This window comes from Miniopterus schreibersii (genome assembly GCF_964146895.1).
Source record: "Miniopterus schreibersii genome assembly, chromosome: 6".
Taxonomy (NCBI): Eukaryota; Metazoa; Chordata; class Mammalia; order Chiroptera; family Miniopteridae; genus Miniopterus; species Miniopterus schreibersii.
The window spans coordinates 47,446,147-47,473,714 of record NC_138107.1 but is presented as its reverse complement, the minus strand read 5'-3'; the positions used below and the strand labels follow the sequence as shown (position 1 = coordinate 47,473,714).

At 34.2% G+C, this 27,568-nt stretch overlaps 1 protein-coding gene across 3 annotated transcripts in view; it reads left to right on the top strand.

The window, feature by feature from the left end:
* Nucleotides 1–27,568, top strand: part of MMS22L (MMS22 like, DNA repair protein) — a 99,292-nt gene that overhangs the window by 26,625 nt on the left and 45,099 nt on the right. For all 3 annotated transcript variants that reach the window (XR_013999035.1, XM_081140542.1, XM_081140541.1), the window contains exons 11-14: nucleotides 2,520–2,582; nucleotides 4,394–4,513; nucleotides 6,752–6,963; nucleotides 8,806–9,309. Coding sequence is in view for 2 of the 3 variants with exons in the window: in XM_081140542.1 (XP_080996668.1) it covers nucleotides 2,520–2,582; nucleotides 4,394–4,513; nucleotides 6,752–6,963; nucleotides 8,806–9,309 (899 nt within the window). In the remaining variant the exon portion in view is untranslated. The remainder of the gene's footprint in view (nucleotides 1–2,519; nucleotides 2,583–4,393; nucleotides 4,514–6,751; nucleotides 6,964–8,805; nucleotides 9,310–27,568) is intronic.

The following is a 27,568-nucleotide window of genomic DNA, read 5'->3' as shown; positions in this document are numbered from 1 at the left end:
GCCATTAACAGCCCTAGTTTATGCCTATTATCCCTTCGTTCCATCTAGTTAGTTTTCCTTTTACTCAAAAGTGCCTCGTTTGGTTTATAAATCATGTAATCTTTTCTAATCAATGAACATAAAAACTTATTGACTCATCAGAGCTTGTAAAGGATGTTAATTTGGGCCTAGGATGTGTTTAGATTAGAATTGTGAAAATTACCTGAATTATTCTTTTCTCCTTAAGATGTATTAGCACAGCCAGCTACCATAATGCATTAAGCACACTTTATTCCACTAAAGAGTTATCTGGTGTGAGAGGATGATATAAAGTAATAATGGTTAGTCATATGTTCTGCAACAAAGAAATACCTCTGGTCTTCTGTTAACCATAGAGATGTTGCAGTTTTTAAATGTGAACTGCTTTGCCCTGGAGATGAATCTGAAAACTTTGCATTTTAAGTAGGTTTCAGATATAGTTAATTTTTATTTTAAAAGTTTTTGTAAATGGACTTTTGCTATATGTGTATTTAAACCACAACACTTGCCAGTTGCTTAGTATAGGCCTATAAGGAAATGTGGTATCTCACTTCTCATAATCACCTACTTTAAAAGCAAATATAGTTTAAAGAGAAAAATTACCTTTGAGCATTGCAAGCATCAATTTAACAGTTGTATCTCTGTCCATAACATAGTGCAGTCAGTCAGGCCAGCTGATGCTCACCTTTGAAACATCTGAAATGGTGGGTAGATAAAAAATGTGAAATGAAACCTTAAAATTAGAGTTGTACCAGGTTGCCTAGTTCACTGGAAGTGGAGGATGGGGGCTCTATTTTACATTTCTGGTGGAGATACCACCTCTGCTGAAGCCCAATTCATGCTTAGTTTTGACTATGGGATAAGAAATGTACAGCACAGCCCCAAATCAGTGACTCCTACCTTTTTTCTTCAGTGGAGTTAAGTTACATATAACAGTATATAGAAAAATTGCTGTAACTGCTCAAAGTTAGTTTTTCCTGTGAAAGAAATGTCTATATTCTCTTGATACCTATCCTCTTCCTCACATTTGATTTTGGCAGGATACAGTGGCCATTCTTTCCTCTGAGTTATGGCTTATTTTTGTTTTTGGTGATAGCCACAATACTGATCCATGGAGTTGAAATTCTATGGACAGGAATTACACTTCTCCTTTATAATCCATACGATTCAAATGCCTTGATAGAACTGAGTAATTGAAATGCCTTGATAGAACTGAGTAATTGAAGTGTACTCATAAGCACTATCAAGTTGTAAAGCTACAAACGTCTACCCTGTCATGTTCCTGTTTATTTGGGACTAGTGGTAACTTTTTCTTAGTGCAGAATGATATAAAGGTAAATTGCTCATAACTGAGGGAAGGCTTGTTAGAAAAAGAAAATCAGTTAACTGATAACTTGGTATAATGGAAGGAACTCTGACTTTGGAGCCAGACCAACTGGGATTTGAATACGTACTATGGCTCATATATATATGATCTTTCTGAGACTTAATTGTGTTATCTTTGAAATGGCATTTTTTTTGAGGAAGTAATAATGTAAATACCCTAACACAATGTACATATATTATTGATAGAACAAAACTGTCTCCATTTTGTGAACCTTTTAGGAAAAACTACTAAGTTTTAGGGGACTACTCTCATTTCTGACACCAACTACAGGCTCAGGGATTCCCAAAACTATATAATTTACTTGGACTTACAGAACTCACTGAACCCTATTATACTCACGGTTATAGTTTATTACAGGGAAAGGATTTAAATTAAAATTAGCCAAGGGTACATAATGCAGAGTTGAAGAAATGTACCAAATGTGTAGTTTCTGTTCCCCCCCGCATTAATGTATGACTGCAGACTGAGTGTCAAGTGGACTTGGTATCCTAGGAGAGAAGGTCTTGTAGGCTTTCCTGTTGGAAACGTGGAGTTATTTTCAGTTTCTAGCCTTTGTGAAATATTTTGGCTCTGAGAAAGTCCTTTGTGACTGTCTTGCTTACTGTGGGGAATCTTTTAGATAGTTGAGGTTGCCAGATAAGTGACCATTTCCATAGCACTGTGTAAATTTTTTCCTTATTTTCTGTGTAAAGGTTTTAGTTACTTGTTTACTGGAGTAGACTGTCTTGAGACTGTTATGCGTAATATGAAGGAAAAAGTCTCATGAGTAAAATACAGAATAAGAAAGAACACTCGGGGCATAATAGCCCCCCAAAAATAAAAGCTTTTCCCCCCGTTAGATTACATCTGACAGCAAAAATTAAATAATTTTATAGAAGTACCACTGCTTAATGAAACAACTCCTTACAAGGTTTATATTGGATTGGAATAGTTGTAAATTTTTTCTACCGAGTCTCAACCAGCTCTGCCAGTCATTTTAGATATTCAAGAAGTTGTAGTGAGGTCTGATGTTGGACAAAATGTTTGCACTTCACACTTTGCTTGCTATACCATAAATTTTGATTTATAATTAAGAGCAATAATTTTGATACAGTAACATTTTCTCCCTTCCTAGAGACAAATGGAGTCAAATTGGAACTTTGTGGAAAAACTGCTGAAAAGGTCCATCAATGTTCAGGTATGCAGTTAAAGTGAGACAATTTGTGGGCTTGGCTAAATTTTTCTGTTACAGATTTTATTTGTAAGAACCAAGCATACTTAAAATGATTTAAATAACAAACTTAGTTTACTTATTAATAACCTGTGATAGAAATCATCATTCTTTGTTTATGAAGTGTCAGTGTACAATAGTTCCTATTAGTGACTGTCCTTTGAAGGTTTTTATTTTTAACATTGAGTTGCCAGTTAAAGGACAAAGATAATTATCCTAGTTGGTAACTTTGACAAAATGTATTCAAAATAAGGAGTAGGTGCTTCAGAACCATAAGCCATTCCTCGACTGTGTAATGTCACGGCTAAGAGACACAATGAGGGAGACAGTCAGTGGCACTGGAAATTCAGCTCCGCCTCATCACAGCAGGAAGGGGACTTGCCTTGCTGAGCAATTTGTCTTACAGGCTTGAATCTTACTCTAGCTGATAAGGTCCCAGGTTCTGAGCCCTCATTTCATACCTTATCATTTTTCTTTCTGCAGAGCTGTTAATGTAGTGCCTCATGGCCCACAGGTCAGATCTGACCTCCTTTTAAAATAGTTTTAAATGCGCTGTTCATCACATCCTTAAACATATTGTATTGTAGTTCTTAAAGTTTTGTAATATAAGTTATTTGTAAGAGTTTAAGGGAAAATTTTAGTTAAGAATTTTTTAAATTTGGACAATAGATTACTTTTCTGTTAAGAAATATTTTTAAAACTGGAAGAGGAATGAAAAGAAAATATGGTAGTAAAAAATTGCTGTATATATAGTGCACACACACATGCACATTTATTTCATAATCATACCTTTGAAAATCATTTTAATAGCTTGAAAATTTCTTCTCCTTGTTATATATTTAACTCTTAATATTTTTAGGTGAAACATACAAGTTCTAAGTATGAGGTAAGATTTCTAGGTTAGAATTCCAAAGACCTCTGCATATTTAAGTTGTATCAGAAACAAAAGAGCTATTATTCCTATTGTAAAAGTTTTGGTTTATTTTTAATTTTTTCTGTATCATTTTAATTGGCTTTACTCTCTGTTGTTTTTGAGAACACATTGATTTAGTAATTCAAGTTTCTTCCATGTATTTTTTTACTTCAAGAATATAAGGAATCACTAAAAATGTTCGCTGTTTACAACAACTATTACTCCAATCATAATGCCTTAACATAGCTTAGAAACCTCTTAAACTTACTTTCAGCTCTAACAGCATTTCTTAAAAAGGCTGTTAAGGTTCATATGGATAAATGTCCATCTGCCCATAGGTCAGGGACAGCAGGAGAATGATCATCTTCTCTTTTCCATAGAAAAGTTTTTTTTCCTGCTGCATTTCCTAAAAGTTTAAAATGTATGTACTCTGCCAATCTTCCGGTTTTTAAAAGAGCAATTATATTCTTATAAAGAATTTGACCTAGTACTTAGGACTTGTGTGCATGTTAATTGTTTGATCACTTTTGCTACTTCTTTCTGGTTTGGGTTTCTTTTCCAATCTCTGGGTTTCCTGCACTGTTCAGTTATGAAACACCTATTGTAATTTTTAAATAATTGACTTAAAAGTCAAATTGAGTTATATATTTTCATTAAACTGAATATATTAACAGTTTCTAAAGGAAATTTTTAGATGTGTACCTTGTGCTGATTTAGGCTTTCTGGTCTGAGGATGATAGTGGGTATGACTTGGTGATATACATTCACATTCTTTTTAGAAGCAGGTATTCGGTGCAGTATCATGTGATAATACTCATATTGCCAGAGCCCATTTACTTCCTCACAATTTCAGTTTATGTTTTAGGATGGTATACTAGAAGAGCAATTGCGAATGTATCTTCACTGTTGTTTGAGACTATGTGATTTTTGGGAGCCAAACATTACAATTGTCACCATTCTCTGGGAATATTATAGTAAGAACCTGGTGAGTAAATAGAATATGAATTTGTTCCAGGAATTTGAAGAATTTTTACATGATATTTGAAGAATGTTTTTATGGTTTAATTATGAATAGCTGTGGATTTTTCTTAAAAAAGTTAATTTTTCAAAGTAGATTAGACTAGCTCAAGAATAATTTTATGATTCACAAACATTGTCTATAGAGCATTGTCCTGAGGGAATGGAGCATTTGGTGTTCCTTTTCTCTTAAGAGTGAAAGCAAGCAAAGCAGCTGAAAGATACTATACCAGAAAGATACATATTTTAAATCCTTATTTATAAGTATTTTCTAATAATTATGGATTGCTTGCAACACATTGGACAGTTAATGCTGTCCTGAATAAGACATAGTCTTGCCATTTGAGTTACTTATACCCTATTTGGACAGATATATTTTTGGACAAAAGTTAAAATGCTGTGGAATGTCAGAAAAGGGAGTATCTGACCCAGTTTGTGGACTTCTAGAAGACTTTATGAAGTCATAATTTTAAACTTGACCTAGGGAATGAGTGAAATTTTCCAAATACAGAAGTAAAAGAGCATACAGGCAAAAAAAAAAGTATGGACACATGCATGGAGACATGAAAAAACATGATCTATTTGTACCACATTAAAGAGTTCTGAGTGATAGGTCTGAGGTGGCTGTGGAGAGAGACAGGAAATAAGGAAAATAGGAGGAGTCTGGGTCTAGAGTGTGAAGCGTTGAAGATAATGTCCAGTTGAACTGTGATTGATTTAGGAGACATTAGAGAGCAAGCATGTGACATATTAGGTATGTGCTTGAGAATTTTTTTCTGAAAGGTGCTATAAATGAACTGGGCACAGGTAAGTTAGTAGTCTAATGTAGTAGTGTAAGCAAACAGTGCGGTGTGAGAGATCTGAAAACAGATAATTGATTTAGAAAGGAGAGGGTAAATTTGGAAAATAAAACATTCAAGGGTAGACTTAAAGGATTTAGTTCCCTGTAGTGTGTGGAGAGGAGAAGATTTGGAATGTTTGGTTTCTGTGTAAATAAATAGTGAACCCCTCACTCAAGGTAGAAAATGGAAATGGAAAATTTACAAGTGAATTACAGGTTTGGGTTTTTACATAATGGAGCTTACTAAAAATGAGGAAAAAAATACCTTTCTCTGAAGCATAATGTCAGGCCGATTGGGGAAATGGCTGAGTCTACTTTTGAGGCAGAATGTGTATAGGATGAGTCTAGGTAAGTGTCTCATCATAACTGAAAGCAGCGGAAGGTATCCGAGTAAACTGGAGTTTTTTCAGAAGGAATCAGAAGCCAACTTGAAGGAGCTCCCATTGCCCAACGCTAGGTAAATTTGAGCATAAGAAAGAATAATGACTGCTGTGGAGTAAAACATACTGAATATCTTTAAATCCTTGGGTTTATGATGCTTTAGAAACATTCTGGGAAAAACAAACACACCCTCATTCTGAAAACTGCAAATAAAGGAAAATATCAACTATATGTTAGAGTAACCAAATTTCTGATCAGCTAATTCAGAAGGAATGATGGTATTAGAAAATCACTGTTTTGTACATCTGATGAAACAGTGCATCCAGGCAGTCATCATCAGTGGCTGCTAATATTTAAGTAAGAGGCTAATGGGGATCACTAAAGTGGATAGATCAGGCTGACAATGTGATCAATCTTAGCATCAAAAAGAACAGTCAGAACTTATGTGCATTTTTACTAATTGCACTAGGAAGTACCCAGTACTGCCAATGAAAGATTAACAAAAAACTCAACTTGAATCTCATCAGTCCTCTAGATACAGCTACCAATTTACAGAAAAAACGGGATAAAAGACTACAGTAAGTGACACCAGGGAGATACAAGTGGCTAAATCCAGAATATAGCAAATTCTACACAGTAAATGACTAGATATAAAAATAAATGCTATGACAAAAGTTTGGGAAACTTACAGAGTAAAAGAGCTTTGAGAGGCATATCAACCAAATGCAATATATGGACCCTGTTTGTATCCTAATTTGGACAAACCAGGTGTTATAAAGACATTTTGGGGGATAACCCAGGAATTTGAGTACCTGTCGATGTTCTGTGCTTTTATGGAATATATATTTTGGGGGAATGTGTGGTTATGGCTGTGTAATTTTTCTGATTAAGATGAATCAGAATTTTAATGAGCTAATTGGGATTTGCAGCTTTCTATTTTGACTTTGAGACTTAATACTTGTTTTTGTTTGTTTTTGCTTTTAGAATAGTTCTTTCAGTATTTCTTTGAAAGGCCTTACAAATATTAAGTCACCCTTGTCTATGCTAGAAATGGTGAAGACCTGCTGTTGTGATAAACAAGATTACGACCTGTATAAATCCAGTAGTTACACCATTTTCCTTTGCATTTTGGCAAAAGTTGTTAAGAAAGCAATGAAGAACAGTGGTCCTCATCATTGGAAACAAGTCAAAGGAAGGTGTGTGCCATATTTTTCTTTGTCATGAGTGTTCACATATCTTTGGAGAAGTGTTACTGTTTGTATTTTTTAAGTTAACTTGTGCTTGGAAGTCCTTATGGTTCACACATTTAAAATGTATTTCTTAATGTAGGACAGCAAAGTACAGAGCGATTTGAGCCTGCCAGTTTTCTATAGTAAGGAACAAAAGTAATATAATAACCATAACTCGTGGAGGATTTTAATTATTTATCTCATCAGTCCTAAAGATTGAAAGTTCATATACTAAATGCAAGGATATTAGAGAACTGTTGTTTTTCTTACCAGAATTAATTATAATGTTATTATGTAACTCATTGCATACATTTTATTAAAATTACAGAAATAAAAACCATCTCCAAATCGTACATTGGCAAGTAATGATTCTACCTATAAGTTTTGTGTTCTTTCAGCCCAGCAGTATTACAAGTCTGCATTCTTGAATGAAAACTAACCAGAGTATAGTAGAACCAAATAACTATTATTTTCATTTGAGGAGTATACCCAGTTTTAATTTCTGGTGGGGTAAAATAAAACTTTTGGTCACATTTCATGTATTCTTTTTGTTTAGAGTTTTGCTTGTTATAGGGGTATGGTTTTTTGCCTTCCCTTGTCCTACTTCCTTGGCCCACTAGCCCTTTCTCTAGCCCTCTTTGTGCATACACTGCCATCTATCACTTGCTCAGCTTATGGGGTAGGAGTTCTCACAGCAGAATGCTTCTTATTGTAGGTAGGGACTTCTCAAAAAAATCACTAAATGAAATTCCTATTTGATTCCCACAATGATTCTTCCAAGGTTATAGTGAAATAGTTTGGATTTTTTATTTAGAATATACTTTTTTAGTGGTAGCTTCTGTTTGCTTGAACAGTAGTTTTTTCTTTTGATATATTTTCTAGTTTGTTTTTTTAACCTTAATTCATTTTATGGAAGACATAATTCTTAGAACTCTGTTGCTAAACAGAATCATTAGAATTCATTCAATAACAAGTCTGTTTATTAGGAAATACTATATACTAAGCACTATAGTGGGTGTGATGGAGGCTATAAAGTTAATTAAACAGATCTTTATCAGCTCTATTATTTACAAATAAACAATTAACCACTCATGAACATTAATCATTTCTATTTTGAATAAACTAATTATAGAAGCTACAAAATTTAACATTTGTAAGTAGGATTCAAGATAAATGATTTTCAATTCTAATCCCTTAATTGATGAAAGAAAAGTACATCAACTACTAAAATTCTGTTAAGTAGTATTGACAAGAGATTTTTAAATGGCTAGTCTTAGAAATTTTAACACTACCAATTTTTCTTTGTAAGTAAAAATAACTTTTCTATCACTTTGAATTGTCTTAGCATATTAATGCAGCAAGAACAAATCTTTGTGAGGGGTAGAAAGAGAAGTGGTTTAAGGAAATTGTTAGATAAAATTCCCCTGTTAAGAATTGTGTATAGCACATCAAATTGTACTTAAAAGATTATATATTCTTTCTTGTCAACAAAAATTTAAAAAGAAAGGTGATAGGGGACCAAACAGGAGAAGTCATGTGCTATATGCAAAGAACATTCCTACCGTCCTTTGGGAAAGCCCCTGAACCCTTTGACTCACTTATAGATGATCTGCTACATCATTGAGAAATTCAAAGGTAGGGTGTTCTGTTCATTTGTTTCTAGGTAGACAAAGTGACATGGCAACATTGCAGAAGTAGTGACTAAAAATTTACAGTAATGAGACTCGTGAATATTGAGCTAAATGCTATTTTAAAAGATGGATTTATGTGAATGAAATGGTTTTATTTAAGCAATTTTATGTTTTACAGAATATATTCTAAATTCCATCAAAAAAGAATGGAAGAACTAACTGTAGTTGGTCTGCAGAACTTTTTCAACCTTTTTCTACTGTTGGCAGCTGTTGCAGAGGTAGAAGATGTAGCAAGTCATGTTCTAGACCTCCTGAATTTCCTCAAGCCTGCCTTGAAAACATCACCTCTCATTTGGAAGGGTCAGGCAGCCTTCTTGTTGATGTATACCCAGAAAAGTCTGGACATTGGTGTTTTGGCTGAGAAATTTTCAGGTGCTTTCCAGGCAAAAGCAAGGGAGTTCTTGGTATCTAAGAATGATGAAATGGGACAAAGACAGACTCTCTGGACACTTATTTCCATCTACATCGATGGTGTTCAAGAAGTGTTTGAGACAAGCCATTGCTTGCATCCTTCCCATGAAAAACTGCTTAATGATGGGTTTAGTATGCTTCTGCCAGCTTGCCAAGAACCTGAACTTAGGACAGTATTGCACTTTCTACAGGCTGTTCTGGCCAGAATCAGGTATGTTTTCCAGTAATGTTCTAATTTATTAATTTGTTTTATATCATCACCTGTGTCAATTCTATATTAAAGTTTATCTTTTGACATACTCATGAAATCCATTGTAGAGACAGGAGTTGGTTTTATTGCTACATTGGCATAAATCACTAATTTCAAAACTGTTCTTTAAAGCAGTAGTTCGTCAAAAGAAAGCTTATATGCTAACACATTAAACTCAGCAGCTCTGGGGCAGTCCCAGAGCTATGCCTTTTCACCCCTCCTTTCCTTTCTCTCTCTCTCTCCCCTAAAAGAGTATTACCTAGAGGTATGTTTCACATATTCTAAGCAAGACCTTGAGCTCAAATCTGAAGTGGCTTTTATGGAAACATATAATTTATTGCCCATAAGATTTTGGCCACAATGTACCATTAAAAAAAAGTAAGTTTCTTCAAATATTTTGCTGCAGAGTTGTAGCCTCAACTGCCTGAAATGCTTCCAGCTAAAACAATTTATTCTGAGATTAAGATGGGATTGTTCTATTTATAATACCAATCACCTATACAAAACTTACTGTTTTCAGATCCAGTTAAATTATACAAATGTGCAGATGCACTCAGATCTGAACAATAATGGATAAGAACAGTAGTAATGACATTTTCTTTAAGGCCCTTTTTGCATAACACTTTTACCTTTGAAGTACATGTACTTAAGTTAGATGCTACCACTCCGTGTAGTTAGTCACTGTCTCTGAAAAGTTAGGTAAAAGTTATGTATAAAAATATGATTTTATTTTAAATTGTGTCTGAAGTTAATGAACAGACTGCTTTGCTCTTCCTAATATCACATTACAAAAGTAGCATAAGCCCGGCCGGGCGTGGCTCGGGTTGAGCATCGACCTAGGATCCAGGTGATCAGGTTTTGATTCCCGGTCAGGGCACATGCCCGGGTTGCAGGCTTGATCAGTGACTCTCTCATCATTGATATTTCTATCTCTTTCTCTCTCCTTCTGCTTTCCTCTCTCTGAAATCAATAAAGATATATTAAAAAAAAAAAAAAAAGTAGCATAAGTTTTTCAAAAAGACTAAGCTTGACAAGATTTCTAAATTTGGGGAATTTATTTATTACCAATTCTGTTTACTTAATGTTTACTTAAAATTACTAATTTACTTAATGTTGGCCTGTGTGTTCGTAATAATTAATCGTCAGGTTTTCATTCATTACGTTTTGTGCAGGTTTATTGTTTGTCTCCTCTCATCAGTTTTAAGTTCTAAAGGTTTAGCCAGAGTTCTTGATCAGATAATAATCTCCTTGTCCCCCAGTGTCAATTTTTAGATGGCTGGATGGCTGCAAAGTAAATGAATAACCAAAAGCTTTTTTTAGAAAAAGCTTTTACTAATTCTGCATCTTCTCCATGAACTGTTTGTTTTTAGTCTAGTTTATTAGATATACTTTCCCAAATGTCAAATTCATTTTGTTTGTACAATTTTTAAATAAGTCATAAGTAGTATTTCCCTGTGCTTCCTGGACTAAATTAGAAATTTCCATATTTCTGGCATCAGTGGTTTTTTATATTTGTCCAAATATACAAAACAGGAAGATGAGCTTACTGGTCTAAACCGTCCTGGTGATGAGGAGCTATAGCCCCCCAAAATATATAGGGGCAAAGGAATAGAAAATGAAGCTGATAGTATGGACATCTTGGGAAGAGGCAGTCATGGAAACCAAGTGTCAGAATCTGTATATTTTTCTGCTTTTTCCATTGAAGATGGATAATTTCCTTTTAATCATCTTAATTGTATTGATCTTACATAGATTTTTTTTTAGAAACAAAGATTCATATCCCACAAATACTGTTAGTTTAGTTTTCTTAGTAATTTGGGGAAATCTTTTTGTTAAAATTATCTTTAAATTGCAAATATAGTGTTATTGGTAAAAGAAAAAGTGTGAAGTATAAGGTGACAATTTCCTTGTCCCACCTTTACTCCTTTATTCTCAACTAGAGGTGAGTTTGTCCTGTAGGAGACATTTGGCAGTGTCTGAAGGTTTTGATTGTCACTCCCTGAGGCTGGGGTGTTGCTACTAGTATCTAGTGGGTAGAGGTCAGGGACACTGCTAACCATCCTACGATGCATAGGACAGCCCACACAATCAGCGCCAGTGGTGCTGAGGTTGAAAACATGGATCTAGTTCTAATTCACACAAGTAAAATGGTTTCTTACAGAACCTTCCTGATTTTTCCCCATTCCTAGGCTTAAAACAAAATGGATAATCTTTGTTCTGCAACCTCTTTTCATTTAGTATTTCCTCAATAGCTTTCCATGTTAGTATATGAACGCCTAAGTCTTTTTAATGGCTGCTTTAGTGTCTTATTCTATGAATGTACTAAACTTTATTTAACCAATCCCCAAATAATGGATGTTTATATTGTTTAACATTTTATGTTAATATAAACACAGTTTTACTCAACATCTTTATACATGCATTCTCTGTGTACTTGGGGAAGTGTATTTGCAGATTAATTCCTAAGAATGCATTGGTATATGTGAATTTTAAATGTGCATGGATATTACCAGATTTCCTACCAAAAAAATGTTGTGCCAGTTTTCACTCTCCCTAATGGTGTATAAGAAAGCCCCCTTTCTCATTTTTAGATTAGTGTGTGGAGTATATTTAGAAAACATGTGCTCTAAGAGACTAAATACAGGAGTCTGTTAAAAATGTTGATGGAAACTTGGTAATTGGAGAATGAGACAAAGGTTGGAGAGGCTTTCAAAATGGAAATACAAAGAAAGTAGTAAAATGGGAAATTATTATTTTTAAAAATATTCGTTTACTAACTTCTTTTTGTCTTTAACCTCCTCCTAACTGGAACTTTTTTGGTCATTCTTCAAAAGTAGTAACTAGAAACACCAGAATAAGTCTTATATTCTTAAAAGATGTTCAGTTTACAAATACTATCTCATTTATTTCTTCACCAACCATGTCATCCCTGTTTATAGATGAAGAAATGGGATCATGGAGACTTTTTATTACTTTCCTAAAATAAGGCAAGTTAAGTTTCAGAATTGGCACCCCGACCTAACCACCTATACCACAGCCACCTTATACCATCTTTTTAATAGTTCACAAATAACCGAACAGAAACTAACCATACCACTACATTTTTTATAGATGAGGAGGTAATTAAATGAGTGAAACCTTATAAATAAATAATAAATAAATAAATAAATAAGTGAGTGAGTGAGTGAAACCTGTAAACTGTTTGCAAACCTGAAAGTATAAAAGTAAATTTACAGTTGAGTACATGAAACACAGTTTATTTTTGTATTATTATTTTTAATTATTGTATTATTTCCCATAAGAACTACTGTAAACCTATTTTTGTCCCACCCTGTATACTTCTGAGTGTTTTTGCCTTTATTTTTGCTACTAAAAAAAGGGTGGTGATTTGTTGGGGAACTTTCATTACTTCGTTTTCATAATTTTGCAAGTTAGATATTTTTTTAATGAGTCATTAGTTGGGAAAAATCACGGGTATGGAGACAAGTAAATCACATTTTATTTATAATAATAATTTATCTTTGGTTTATTAGCACCATTGCATCCATCTAACTTTCACTTCTTGTAATAAAAACAAATATTTACTCTTTACATTCAATTTAGTAGAAGTCCTTTGGCATTAAAGTCAAAGCTATTTCAGGAGTGTTTGGAAAATATTGCTTGCAAGTACCTTGGAAGCTATAAAGCATCTCTGTTAGTCCATGGGGATCACTATTCAGAAGTACTGAGGTAGGAATCAAGAGCGCATAATGAAGACTGTCCATTGTATAAGGTGAAAGTAAGTTTACATTCATGTTACTAGTATCTTTTACCTAGAACCACCTTGAGTTTATAGTTTGTTGTCACCTGGAGCAGGGGGCAAGGAGTATAATGTTGATCTTTAAAACCAGCCTATGAAAAAAGGACAGATGTTTATGTTGTTAACGTTTAATTCCTTGTACAAATGTTTATTTTTGGTTTTTATACTGTTCAACTGTGATTGAAAACAATTGCTATAAGTGAATATCAAATCATGTATAACTTTCATTGCATAAAGTACAGATCGTGTTTAACTGATGGAAGTATGAGGTCAGTGTGTAAGAGTGGTGTAGTGATGTGCAGCTCTTAATTAATGCCGTCACAGTTTAGGCACTGTCATCTTTTAAATTTCTGAAGCTTGTGTAGCAATTTGGACACAGTTCTTCAGTGAGATTAACTATATAATAAGGGGGGCTGTGACTTATGTAGTTTAATTTTATTTCATCAGTCTTTAGCACTACCAAGGTAGATACTGTCAAGGCAAACTTCCTTTCAGTTTGCCGCCTTTGGAGAAGGGACCCAGAGGTCATTCAGGATTATTTACCTTAAAGGAAAGAAGGGAAGCAGAGAGGGGAAACATGAGAAAAAGTCCGTTAAGTATTTTGATCATAGAGATGTGTTCCTAGTTTCTTCACCTAAAACCTGGAGCTTCATTGAAGATCTTTCCATAGGAGTCTTTTGGATATGCTATAAAATTGTTACTTTTATATTATCAGAAAGTGCGAAACATTTTGGATAGTTGTAGAGCATAGGCTTTTTTTTTTTTCTTTTTAAGTTAAGAACACAGCTAAATTCTTTGAATTTTGGTTTAGATAGGGAAGATGGGTTACATAGATTGATGATATTTATTCTGGACTGCATCCCCGACAAGGGGAAGAATGAAATACTTTACCTTAGCAATCTCTTCTGTTTTCAAATTCAGGTGGGAATAGGTACCAGTCCTTGCATAAATATGTGTGCAAGATGTGTGAGTGTGTGTGTTGGACTGGGTAATAGTTTTATAACTGTATGACAGAGAAATTATAGGTAGGCAGGAACTAAGATCACTGATTAAGGGAGAAGCGGCTCCCTCTAGGCTGTTAAGAAATAATAACTTCATATGCCACTTTCTGCTAACTGGAGCTGATGGCTCACCAGAGCATTCTTTATTGCTGATTAAGTAGCATTATGAAAATACTGACTTGGTTATGTTAACTAAATGCCTCCGTGTGTAAAACTTCGAATGTCAAATAGTTTTAGCAGTCATCTTTAACATTTCACGTCACCTTTCGGGAATCACATTTCTAGTTCTCACTTGCTATTATTGGAGGTTAATGTAAAAATGCCAGTCTTTCATTTGTAGAGTTAGGTGTAGCCAAAAGCTTTTCTTTAATTATATCCATTCATGCTGCTATAGTTAAGGGTCTGTCAGCATTTCCATTATAAACCTCCATTTTCAGGGTTTTATAACACAGCTATGAAAATTAGCTTTGGGCAAAAACTTGACATACGAGGTCTCATGAGATTCTCCCTCCTCCCCATCCCCCTTTTTCATTTTTACTGAAGTAAGGGTGAGTGATTTCAAAATGCCTTTTGGCATCTGCAAATATCATTTGGAGTTTAAAAAGAAACAATAAATTTTCAGGCTTTGTATCTGTTTGTTCTACCACTTAAGGGAGGTTGTGGACTTATGAATTTAAGCCAAATGGATATTGATCAGCTGACATCCTATTTTGTATTAAACAAGAGTGTAGTTTCAAAGAAGTCTAAAGGCATTTGAAAACTCATCTAAAATGTTAAATATTGAGGCTAAGAAATAGTTCAAAAGGATTACTTTTTTTTGATACTCTATGTGCTCAAATATAATTTCTTAAAAGATTAAAACTCTTTTTCCTGGCTCCACAATACATATATTTTTAAATCCCTTTTCCTCTTTTCCCTTGAGCCTAGAAGGTCATCTATTTGTTATATATTTGTTTTGACATTTGGGATGGGTGTGTGTGTGAGTATGCACTCACAAAAACTGTTTATTGTTTCTCTCAAATATTTTCCATGCTCAGTAGTTCTAGTTATTTTAACCTTTATTGTATGGTATCATTTATTCTAAATGAAATTTTTTACATCTTCAGTGTGACAACTGGGGATTGTTTAAGTAGGGAAGGAGGCAGTACAAAAGGAATAGTCTCGTGAGAGTCTACTGTATGCCAAATAACTTACATGATTTTTCATGAAAAATGGAAAGGATATTCTTGACTGCATGCATGCCTTTTCCTCCTTTTGTTATTGGATGCGCTATTAGTTTGAATGAGTTACAGCTTTTAATTATTGAAGAATAGTTTACTATAAAATTTGAAACTGGATAGGACTTTTAAAGTAATTGAATCATCAGTTATTTGCATATAGGTTTTTTAGTATATTCCAGATTGCCCAAAGTATCTGCTGGTCTGCAGTTTCATCTTCATCTATATATATGAATATAAAATGAAAACTTCCCCTCCTCCTTCATTCTAGCTACATATGAATTCCTCAGTAGCTGTACATAGTTAGTGACTACTGTAGTAAGTAGCAGATCTCTTGAACAGCACTGACTTTGAGGCTGCACCTATCCAGAACCTGGATCGTAACCTTTCAAATGCACGTTTTTTTCATTTACTGCTTTTTTATATTATTTTTATGTGAACAATATTGTTCTTTATTCCAAACTTATCTTGAAATGTATGTTTGTCTGTGTGTCCCCAATCTTGAATATTCTCTCTTCCCTTTGAATTTCCTTAGTAGTTTTCTCTAATGCCCTTTATTGCTTTCTATGTTGTGTTGTAATTGTTTTTTACTGAAGATACATATTTATTAAACAAATTATTGTTTAACAAATCCAGCTAGTATTTGTGAGTGCCTACTATAGCAGCCATTATAGGCACTTGGGGTAGGTATATCAGTGAACTGGTTAAATGCAGCATATCTGGTATGCACTCATTTATTACTTGAAAGATATACTGAGAAAATAGAGAAAGGTACTTAGGTAAGTGTTTATTCAAACCATTACCTCTTCACCATTTCAAAAATATTTTACTTTTTTTTGTTACTCAGTATTATTTGATAATGATTTATACTTGTTCCTAAATTTTTCCTGCTTATCCAACAATTCTAGCCTATATCCACATGAAAGTACACAGCAGTATATGTGCAGCCAGGCTATAGACTTAATGCTATAGTCTGAATTCTACCCCCATGTTTATTGCCTCCTAAGGACCACTGGGCAGAAGGGATCTCCAGAGAGATGGCAGGAGTCCCTTCTCTAGTGAAAGATTTTTCATGTTATTGGAAGATAAGACTCATGTCTACCCTTACTAAAAATTTTGGGACCATTTTTATTACTTTATTTAGCCAATTCAAAAGTTATCACCAGACTATTCTCCCATTGAAATAGGAAACTTATGAAGTAAGTGGGCCTCTGAGCTTTTCACCTTGCTTTTAGGAGTTTTGAGAACCTGTCTAGTTCTACAGGCATACTTTCAATCTAAAAGTAGAGATTATCTGTCTTTGGATTGTGTTGAAGCAAGGTATTTGGAAGAGAAAACTGAAGTAATGGAGTAGAGGAAATAATAAAATAATTTAAGTCAGTTCCCCAGAATGGGAGATTCCTTATTAAAAGGGTCTATTGAGTGACTCCAGTGCAATGTAAGAAAAGAGACTCGCAGCGAGGCAGATCTGTGCGAAATTTAGAGTGCTGGGTACAAAGAAAGGTACCAGAGTTTCCATGGACTTCTTAGTCTTCTCCACCTTTCTTAGTTGTCTATTTTTTTTGTATTTGCTATGCCTCTAGTCTTGTTATCTCCAGTTATAAAGGTCAGATCTAATATGTAAAACCCCAGTTCCCAGTAACTATAAAATTAAAGAACGAAGACTAGAGCTTTATATTACATTTTCTTTTGACGATCACTCCTGTTTTTAAGAAGTAGATGAATGGAGCTTTATGATTCAGATTCATAGTTGTTCTGAAAGTTTGAAGTTACTGAAAATCTGTTTTCTGAGACGAAACAGTAAATCCCCCTGTTGTAATTAGAGAGGAAAAAGAGGGGAGGTAAGGGTGGGGAAAGAACACTGACGTAGAAATTGAGATGAAGAATGTTGGGATGAAAGGACAAGGGGTAAAGAAGTATACTCTGTAAAGGAAACATTTTGTTCTCTTGAAAGTGGATCAGTTCAGTTGTTTGGGGAATAGAAGTGCCATGATTATTTTCTGTACCAAGCACTGGAATATTTCTCTTTAGCAAATGGTGATAAATCAAAAGATGTTGAGGTGAGGCGAAAGCTACTTTCCCCAATCTTATTTATGTCACCACGGTTCCTCGTCTGAACCCCATGGTTCACAATAGGTATTTAGACCACCCAGATCTTTGGAGCTTTGGATGAAATTCAGCAATGAGTTTGTGAGAAGGCATTGCTACTGTGCTCTTTCATGGCACCACACAGTGCTCTGCTGCTTCAACCAAACACATGTTGTCATAATAAATATATTGAAGGCTGGTAAATTCTATTCGTGACAGGATTGCTAAAGTTAACTCTTTTCCAACTGTGGAATGGGTAAAAACAGCTGAAATTGTGATTTCAGTAAGTGGAGACCCAATCTAAAGAAACTCAGTGAAATGCTATTGTGGGTTTTGATTATAAAAGGGAAACAGAGGAAGCAAGTGATAATTTAAGTTTTTATGTCCAATAAGTGTAGTACAATAAACTACTGGATGTGTTTTTTAATGATGTGATATGTCAGTGATGGAAGGAAACTGATCTCTTAATTATCCCATTAATTATTTTTGGATTAATAAGATCTCAGAAGGCACTATAAATTGTGGAAAAAGTAGATTCATTATAGTTTAAAAATATTTCTAGCTACCCTCACCATCCTCTGGTAATTACCCTAAAGTTATTTTCTTTAAGATGTGTCTCTTAGAAAACATCAGAGTACGTTTTTGTTTTATGATATGAATTTACTTTTGCCCCCATATGGCCTATAAGGAACAATTCCTTACCTTTTTCTCCATGCACCTTGTGGAGAAGGGTGAGTAATTGCTCTGTTTCAAATTTTATTTATATTTTAACAAAATTGAGAACAAATATAGAGTGAAACTAGCATTTGGGATTCTTAATTTCAATTGTTTCGTCTTTACCTTACAAGATATATATTTTTCTCTCTTTAGGATATCTCTTGTCAGATTTAAGGCTTATTTAAAATGAAAAGAAAGCTGGAGCAATTTTCTTTATTCCATTTCAGTCTCCTAAGGCCTATTTCCCCCTGGTGAGCTCATAGCAACAGGGGGGTTTAAGGGAATTCAGCTTTCTGCAAATTAATGTCTCACATCATGAAAATTCAGGACTTTTTTTTTTTTTTTTATCATGAAAAGTAATACAGTGAGTGCGAGTATTATTTCTTGCCAGCGGGTGGAAGATGAATGATTTTGTCACAGTTTTACTGCTTGATGAGCAGTGTCCTGAGGGTCAGGCTTAAGTCTGTGTCACTATGCTGCTCATTACTCTTGAGCTAAATAAGGGCTGATTGGATCTAAATTGCCTAGCACATGGGCCACAGATGAGCTCAGTGAGCAGGGGATGACCTGCTATTCAGTCTGGGAGTAACCCCGGTGTGCAAATGCAGCATTAGAACACCGTGGGAGAATGAGAGGCTACCGGCTACTGCCAGCAAAAGAAATCGAAATGTAAAAACTCTTTGATGCTGTGATGTTAGAATTTGAAATGTAGGAAGTGACAGGTTGATGGTACTTATCAGCTTTGGCTGGATTAGAGAACAGTGTCATCTTGCTTATATAATGACAGAAGAATGAAGCCAGCAGCTAACTACTGTGCCGAGGAGAGCCGCTGCTGTTGCCACAGCCAGTCCTTGCTGCCTCCTACTGGCAGTTTTCCTGGAAACCAGTAAAAGATAATGAAGAAAAGACCCTCCTCTGTATACATCCAGGAATTTTGGCTCTGGTCGTGAAAAGCTGCCAGTGGTAGGATGCAAAGAAAAGGGTATTTTAGAGCATACGCAGTAGTGAGTGGCTTAAAAAAAATCATTATTGAGAAATTGATTGTTCCAGAATGTTCTAGTTAACCAAGAGTTGATCTGTTTATGAAGTGAAACTACCCAGGGCAAGAAATCCCAGTCTACTCTTCCTGGAACAGTGTTCTTTCAGGAGGCCTCAGTTGGGTTGGTTTATCTCTCAATTATGTATTTTTATCAATAACAGCATTTTGCTAACAACTAATCTTCAAAATCTAACAACAGACTGCCAGCCACAGTGTTAGCACAGTTTGAAAGATACCTGATACAAATACAAAGTGAAAAACGCCCCGGATTATGCAGTTTATGCTGCATAATTTCCCTTTTAGGGAGGGGTGGGATGGAAGGAAAAGGTTTCTCACAAAAGTCAGATGATTTTTAAAAAAGAAAAACCCTATGATATGAGACCTCTTTAGTTTCATTTTACTCCTGCAGTTGTAATTTTTAAAAAATCAATATTTGGCTATTATATGTTTGTGATACAAAGTTTTAAAATGTAGGTAAGTTTATTTTTAAAAGTTATCTACCCATGCTGAGAGAACTACTATTGATATTTTCTTATAGCTTTCTAGATTTTTCCTATTTATATACATTTTTTAAATCCAAAATTGGGGTTAAATACTGTTAGTGTCTTGATTTTCTCACTTCATATATCATCAATGGCTTTTCTTATCAGTGACATCTGCAACATTATATTTCGTGGCTTCATAATATTCCACTATGTGTATATACCATAGTTTACTTCACCATTTCTTTGAAAACTAACCCTGTTTTGAAATTTCTACCATTAGATACAAAGCTGTGATGACTGTCTTTATATCTTGGCAGGGTTCATGGGTACTGTTATATAAACTGCACTGCACAATTCCAGAGGTACCATTTACAACATTACAAATGAGGCTTAGAATCTTCATGGACATGTTTGGTTTAAAATACAGAATCTTACATATAATTATTTTTTAAAAATTGACAGCCATGGTTTAATTATATTCAAGGTTTATACACACACACACACACACACATATACACATAATTACATTACATCCTACAGAAGCAAATTCTTAACTAGTAGAAAACCTTAGACTGGAAAAATAAAAAAAATTTCCCTTTAGAACAAAACTGTAGTTCTGTATGTTGAAAACAGTGATAGAAAGCTTCTAGAATTTGGGGTGAAATGATAGGTAAAAGGATTAGTTAACTTTCATCTTCCAGAATTAAAAAAATTTCCTACATTTGTCTGTATAGGTTCCTTACTATTTGCTTTAAGCCCTTTTTTTCTTGCTATTAATATCAAATACAAAATAGAGTTTTAAATATAACTCTAAAGCACTTGAACGCTCTGGAGATTTTTTAATGCATTTCTTTTTTATTTTTATATTATCAAAATTCACGTATTCTGTTAAGAATGTAAATAATACAGAAACCTATGCTGCAGAAAATAAGTCATTCTGCTCCTAAATCTCCGTCCTACAGAGGGCACCACTTTTAACCCTGTCGAGAATATTCTTCCAAACTGCTGTTGCTTCTTTTATCCACACTACTTTTACCACCTCTCTTATTTTAAGTGGGAAATGTGAGATTATACCTTGTAAATTTCTGCAACTTCAGATTTTCTCTGCAATATCAAAGACATCTCTGTCTACCTAAGGCTGCATAGTATCTTTATAATAAGCCTTAATTTATTTCACTTCATTGAACATTGAGGAGCTGTACATAATTTTAAATTGGCTTGGTTCTTATACGTATCTGATTTTCCAAGATCCTGGTTGAAAATTTGGGTTGTTTAATTTACTTAACTGGAATATTAGTGGTAGTTCAATTTTGTGAGCTATTAATATATCTGGCATCAAAACCAGCAGAGCAAATTTCTATTTCAGTCATTTATTATGTGTGAATTATATATGGAATAATTAATTTCTTGTGCTGATAGTAAAAAATATTACTGTGTTTTTCAAAAGGTTGCAAATGTGAATTTTAATCCTGCCTACCACTCTCTTTCACTTTAATCTTCAGCAACTCATGTAATTTCTTTGAACCTCAATTTTTCTAATCTGTAAAATGTGTATAATAATACATGTTAAAGAGCTGGTTTGAAGAATAAAAGAGATATATATGTCAAGAGTCTAGCAGAGTTCCTAATTTTGAGTGCTTTCCTTACTGCTTGTCCATTGGTTTCAGAGAAGTGAAGTAAAAGAATGTATATTATAAGTAAATTTAACATCCAGAGCTTATTCCTAAATTAAAATTTTTTTAGAGCTTCATTCTGAATCAGTTCAGTGAGTGGTATTCCACAAAAAAGAATACTACTTTTCCTTGAACTAAAAGCATAAGTTGCTCTACTTTCTTAGTCATATCCTTCCTTCCCCCTTTTTTTCTCTTGGCTGAGAGAATTCTGGCTGTATTGATTTTTGTGCCTGTGTATGAAACAAATAACTGTATTTTTAAGCCAATACACCCTTACCGAGTGTGCGGTAAGTACCTGTTGTGGCAGACTTTGTGCTGGTGTTGGAGAAAATAGAGACACATAAAATCAGATTACTGCTCACAAGGGCCCCACAGTGTAGTGAGTCAGACATATAAACAAATAAAATGCACTATGATCAATAGACAGATGTTGAAGAGACTCTTCTTAAAACTTCTTTTGTCACGGAATTTTATCTGAGATTTCCCTATACAAAATAAAGTTTGTGATTATATGGCAGTAAATCAGCCACACTGTGTCACATAGTGATTTGTAGCAGGTGTATTAGAAGGTTAGATAGCAGCTCAGCAGTTGTTTTTGACATCTTTAACACATTCTCATAACCTAGTTACTTGTAAACATATGTAAGGGAAATTGTTAATTACAGCACTATGTCATTGGTAATGTTTTTCTTCATTTCTTTCTTTTTCTATATTTCTTTCACTTGACATCAGTTTATTTTTTTTCTATTTTCATTCTCTGAAACTGTAACGTTCCTTTGCTGTACTCCTCCCCCCTTTTAAATGTCCTAAAAACTCTTAATCTTATGATACAGTGTACTTAGATAATTTAATGTGACAAAATAGAATACAAACTTAGTACGTAGCATTGCATTGTGCACTTTTAAAAGTTTACGTAAATGCTGTCAGACCAGAGATACTGAATATTGCTTTCTTCTTTTTGTTTTATGCTTTTGAGATATACTGACAAAGAATCTGTGCTTTAGGGAAATGAAGGTTTTAGCAAAGAACAAGAAATATTTGGTTCAGAAAATGCAGAATCCAGCATTGAATAGTGAAGGGATACACCTGGCCCAGGCAGCCACCGTTTCAGATTGAAATAGAATGATGATGTTCTCTGGGTAGAAGGCCTCCAGGAAAAGATTGGGGAAAGAAAAATTATTTTTCTAGGTTCAGAGGAGAGTAAGCAATTTTGCTATAAAATGACTTTTTTTTTAAAGAGTCTATAACCCTGAATGGGAATTATTATAATGACTTCTCACTAAGTAACCTTATTTGTCTTTTACTATTAATTTTCCATAGAAAATTATATGTTAAATTCATCAATATTATGAACAGCATGTATGTTTGTAATATATAGAAATTTGCATTTTAAACATTTCTTTTTGGATGTATAGACGTTTTAAGCATTTTATGTATATAAATGTCACAATCTATTTAAAAATGTTATAATACACACAATTAACAGTTTTTGTCTTTTGGTTCCCTAGGAGGAATTCCAGTGTAATTTAACAAATGTTTCTGGAGTACTTTCTGTGCCTCAAGACTGTACTAATTAATAAGTGTTCTGGTGTAGTTGAAAATGTATCCTGTAGTTGTAGAGCTTGTAGCATAGTGGAAACCAGCTATTTAGTACCTCCAAGTTTTTATATCCCAGTCACTCTTTTCTGAATTCTGAAATGCGTTGACCATTAGTTTGATCATATATATGGAATTTCTTATACTGTTTTCTGAAGACCACTCATGTAAAATAGTAGGTGTTCTTGAGAATATAAGAAATTCCATATTGGGTCAAATAATAGTCCAGCCTTTATAGAATTACATTATAGTGGAAATTTTGTGATAAGATGCAGTCATATATCCCTAATTTCCCAGAAGACAAGTGCCTTTTTCCTAACTTAAAGATATTAAACATGGTCCAGTCTTTCCATTATTTCCATAGGGACTGTTATAGTCATGTCTTAGGCTGACCCCCATATTTCAGTTTTCTCATCTAAAGGGTAAAGGAATGGATTAGATTAGATCAGTGTTTTTAACTCTGTCAATTATATATTGAATACTTCAATATTTTTAGGTAAATTTACTTCTCATTAAAGTTGATAAATGAAATGGAATTATAATTTATACTGCCAGCATGATTAAACTAAGTTTTACTTAACTTTATTTTGTCTTTTACTTATGTAGAGCTGGTTTTCCCCCCACATGTTTTATGTAGCATGCACAAAATAAAAATACAAAAACAAGAATGACATGAAGGAAAGATTCTTTTTAAACGCCAACTTGCAGTGCTACAAATACTATAAAATATTTTTACTTTGGCCAATAGCTAGTGATTTTTAGTTATACATTTAAAAAATAACTTAGTCATTAAATATTGAGGTGGCTACCTTGTGCATGATATTTTTTATATAGAGGCATAATAAACCAAGTATTCATTTATTATAAAACAACATATTTAATGAGGGATTCTTATTTGCCAGGGCCTTTAGGTAGTTTGAGTTCTCATTTTCCTGTGCTTTAGCAGGGAAGAAAGATTTGAAGCATTATAAATGATAAGTAAGTAGGTTGAGTGGGGGAAGGGTAGCTGAATACCTAGGCATATATTTTTTGGATGCTTTATGAGGACTTTTCTTATCTGATGCTAGGTAGGACTTGAGAGAGGCACCAGATATTCTCTAGCTAAAAATAAATGATATCACAAACAATATAAGAAACATTAATGGGAAATTGTAGTAATTTAGTAAATGGGATTATACAGTAACACTTACTGAGCTCTACTAATGCAAAATACTTCTTTGTATGGAAAAAGATACAGACTGTTCTTAGGGAAATTATTTTTTATTTATTTATTTTTATTTTTATTTATTTATTTTTTTAAATATATATCTTTATTGATTTCAGAGAGAGGAAAGGAGAGGAAGAAACATCAATGATGAGAGAGTCATTGATTGAGCCCACAGCCCGGGCATGTGCCCTGACCGGGAATCGAACCCTGATCGCCTGGATCCCAGGTCGACGCTCAACCGCTGAGCCACGCCTGGTCGGGCGGGAAATTATTTTTTAGTAAACAAGACATATAAATCTAGTGTATTTCAAAGTGAAAATAAGTAATGAATACTACAAGGTATGTCATTTATCAGTAGGAGAAAGAGGGAAAAGATGGGATGAGAGGTTTAGGAAAGATATACACACACACGCACACACACACATATATGAAATAGGTGGCATTTGAACTGGGTGTTGAAGGAGAAATAGAATTTACAATTGTGATGAGGAAGGAGACTGCCAGGAGAAAGGATAGGAAAGGCTTCTTGAAAAAGGTGGGATATAAGAATGGCAATTATATAAGTTGTATAAGGAAGGGAGGAAAATGCTAGGATAGGAGAGTGATCTAATAAGAATCAGAAGTTGTAAGGAGTTAAATATTTTGGGGGGCTGATGAAGAATTAGTTTGATGAAAGACGAGGATATGTACTTTAGTAGAAAGGCAACACCAGATTTTGAAGGGCTTTGAAATTAGGGCAAGAGTATAGACCTGGATGAGCAGGAAATTAAGGAAACATGCAACTTCTCTAAAGAGTTTCCAGGCTCCCCAGGCAGCAAGTGGCTTCCCCCCTGGTGCACCCTGTACATATTTGTATCACCCAGAGCATTTATTGGTTGAAATGTCATCTGTCGATCCGTCTCCTTCACTAGAATGATACTTTTTGAGGTCAGGGAATCTGCCTTCATATTTTTATCTTCAGTACTAGGTATCCAGCTAAAGTGCCTGACATACAGGGTTGTTTAATAAAGTTTTTGAATGAATGGATGAATGAATGAATGATAATTATATAGATAGTTCTGGCAATAATACACATGATGGATTGAAAGGGAACTTGAGGCAAGGATACTAGGTAGGAAGCCGTTGTGGTTAAAAAAAAGATTAGTAATACAAAAATATATTTTGAAAAACTAAAAGTAATTTTAAAGCTACAATATGGTAGGAAGAGTTATATTAAAGGAACTAAAAGTAATTAAAAAATACAGTAGGGTAGGAAAGAGTTTTGAAGTTGGGACTGATTGATAAAAGGGAATAAAAGAAAGTGATGATCTGATGATTCAGGATAGTGCTTTATAGTCAGGTGATAATCTTTAAGCAACATTTTGAGCAATTAGGGAAATTTTATATGTGGCTAATTTTTCCAGACTGCTAAAATTTTTCATTAATCCTGTAGTCTAGGATTTCTCTCATTGGTGCTTTTGACTACATCACCCTCATTCTATTTCAGCCATATAAATGCCAAAGTTGGTAACTTTTAATGACTTCCGTTTCACATACCTGCACAGTTCTCTTCTTTGTGTACTGTTGTCCTATCATTTTGGAGGGGATAGCCCTAATATGAGGCCTACCTCTTAATTTTGGCATTCCTTTAGCAAGCCAATTATGTATCTGTTGTCTCTTCAATAACAGAAGGTCTTGTGATCTCTGGGCAGGGTTAATTAAGCCTTCGGGCGGTGCTTGTTACAGAGATCTGACTGAGAATCTGCCTGTGACTGGAAGACTCTGGCATGACCACTGTATTGCCCCTAACCAAAAGGGGGTGTGGGGAGCTCAAGTAAGCCTTACTCTATAGCTTCTGAAAGTTCCCTTTTGAAATGGGTTGATGACCTTTAACAGATGGCTACATTTGTGTGAAAATTTATCTTTTGTAGTTAATATTTTTCTTCCAAAAAGCACACTGTTGTAATGAAATTATGTTTTCAGGCTATAAATGCATCTTAATTCCTATGACTTACATGTATTACATTTAAGTGTAACACATGGCATTAGGCTGGAGACTTCTGTTCCCTATTTATATACACACATAATTGTCCAGTGTTGCATTTGATACCTTTGATGATCTCTCTCTGAATCCAGAAGTAATATGTTTCCAAAGCATGTTAATCAGAAGCAAACCTGATGTAATCATCTGCTCTGCTATAATTAACTTACACTAGAAAATTCAATTATGGCACCATGAGTGGAACATTTTTCTTATCTTTTGAAGGACTTTACCACAAACTTTTATTACCTGTGTGTTTAAAATAGAGTTCCCACAAAGGTTACATTTTTTACTCTAGCTTAAAGTGCCATGGTTTCACCTGTGCTATAAAATACTGTAATTTTAAAGATACTGGATGTCTTATCTTGGCTTTTACTTGTCTTTAACTTGTATTAGGTTATATTTTATTTTTCATTTAATTATGAGAACTCCTAGGAATTGTTAGCACAACTTAAAACTTTTAAATTTCTGAGGTATTACATCTTTAAAAAGTAATTTTCGATAACTGTTATTTCATCTAAAATCTAAAAGTTAGACAGTATCCAGCCTTATTATACCTCTTGAGTAAGTTTGACGTGGTCCTGACAATAGATGTTTAGTGGTTTCTTTTAATCATTATTATGTCACATTGAAAATTTTATTCTGCCTATCCCCCAACCCCTTCAGAAGACATCCAAATGCTTCATTTTCTTTTGAGGCAAGTTAGAAATGAGGTGTTTAGGGGTTTTGTTTTGTTTTGTTTTAACAAAGAGTAAAAGCTCCCCTCTCCCAGAGTATACTTTGATAGGCATGTAGTTTGACTCATAACAAAAATGATGATATATGCAAACTCCATTGAATTTCTTTGTTTCCTGTAAGACAAGAATATAAGGATATAAAATAGAATTTTATTTTATTATAGTTCATTGTAAACAGTGTGTTAATATAGCACTTCTATTGAAGTTTTTGGTTTTGTTAACAATGTATACCCCCTTTGGAAGATGTGAAGTGTAAGAAATGTTTTCATTTTACTGCAGGTGTTTGCATGGACATGTCGGGGTTAGGAGACCAATTTTGAAAACTCTAGCCACCTTTTTCTTTTTTACCTTCTGTTAAATGTGTTCTGTAAATTGTGCTTCTAGAAAGGTAGGGGGAGTGTGGTAAGAGAAAAGTAGAGAAATTAAAACTCATTCCAATAAAATAGTTTAATTTATGCCTCTGCAGTTAAGCAGTGTTCCTGGTTAACAGAAATACCCTTCAGCTACACAGGATTTTGAAGGGTTGGAGGGCACTCATTTGCACATAAATAGCCATTAACTGATAAATTCCCAGAGGTCTCCTGTTGCATGTTGGTGGTTCTGACCTACTTAGCTAGCTTAAATTTGTTTTACAGAATTAT